The 622-nt window shown below is 63.7% G+C and overlaps 1 protein-coding gene across 1 annotated transcript in view; it reads left to right on the plus strand.

Annotated features, from left to right (window-relative positions):
* The window catches only part of SARS2 (seryl-tRNA synthetase 2, mitochondrial), a 4736-nt gene that overhangs the window by 1886 nt on the left and 2228 nt on the right, over window positions 1-622 (plus strand). Inside the window, exons 6-7 of the mRNA XM_041411868.1 lie at window positions 83-146; window positions 470-609. Coding sequence (XP_041267802.1) covers window positions 83-146; window positions 470-609 — 204 coding nt within the window. The remainder of the gene's footprint in view (window positions 1-82; window positions 147-469; window positions 610-622) is intronic.

Consider the following 622-nt stretch of genomic DNA (forward strand, 5'->3'; position numbering starts at 1 on the left):
GGGGCATTGGGGGGGTCTGGGGGGCAGGTTTGGGGGCTCTGGGGTCACCACAGTGACAGAGGTGCCCCCTGACCTCCCCCAGTGTTTGATTTCGAGCCAAAGGGACACCTGGAGCTGGGGGAGGGGCTGGACATCATCCGGCAAAGGTGAGCAGCACCTGCAGGGTACCCAGCCAGGACAGGCACACCCCTGTCCCACCTGTCCCACCTGTCCCACCTGTGTCTCACCTGTCTCACCTGTGCAGGTTACCTGGTGGAGAGGAAGAAGAAGGGCTCCCACTCTGGATGAAGCTCAGTTTCTGTCTCTCACCTGTCCTACCTGTGTCCCACCTGTCTCACCTGTCTCACCTGTCCCAGGGTACCTGGTGGAGAGGAAGAAGAAGGGCTCGCACCGCTGGATGAAGCTCAATTTCTGTCCCTCACCCCTGTCCCAGCCCTGTCCCACCTGTCCCACCCCTGTCCCCCCGCAGGCGCCTGTCCCACGTGTCGGGCCATCGCTCCTATTACCTGTGCGGGGCCGGGGCTCTGCTCCAGCACGCCCTCGTCACCTTCACCTTGCAGAAGCTGCTCAGCAAGGTGGGGGGCACATGGGGGGATCTGGGGGGCACATGGGGGGATCTGGG

The sequence above is a fragment of the Onychostruthus taczanowskii genome, unplaced genomic scaffold (genome assembly GCF_017590055.1).
Source record: "Onychostruthus taczanowskii isolate IOZ18803 unplaced genomic scaffold, ASM1759005v1 scaffold376, whole genome shotgun sequence".
NCBI classification, from domain to species: Eukaryota; Metazoa; Chordata; class Aves; order Passeriformes; family Passeridae; genus Onychostruthus; species Onychostruthus taczanowskii.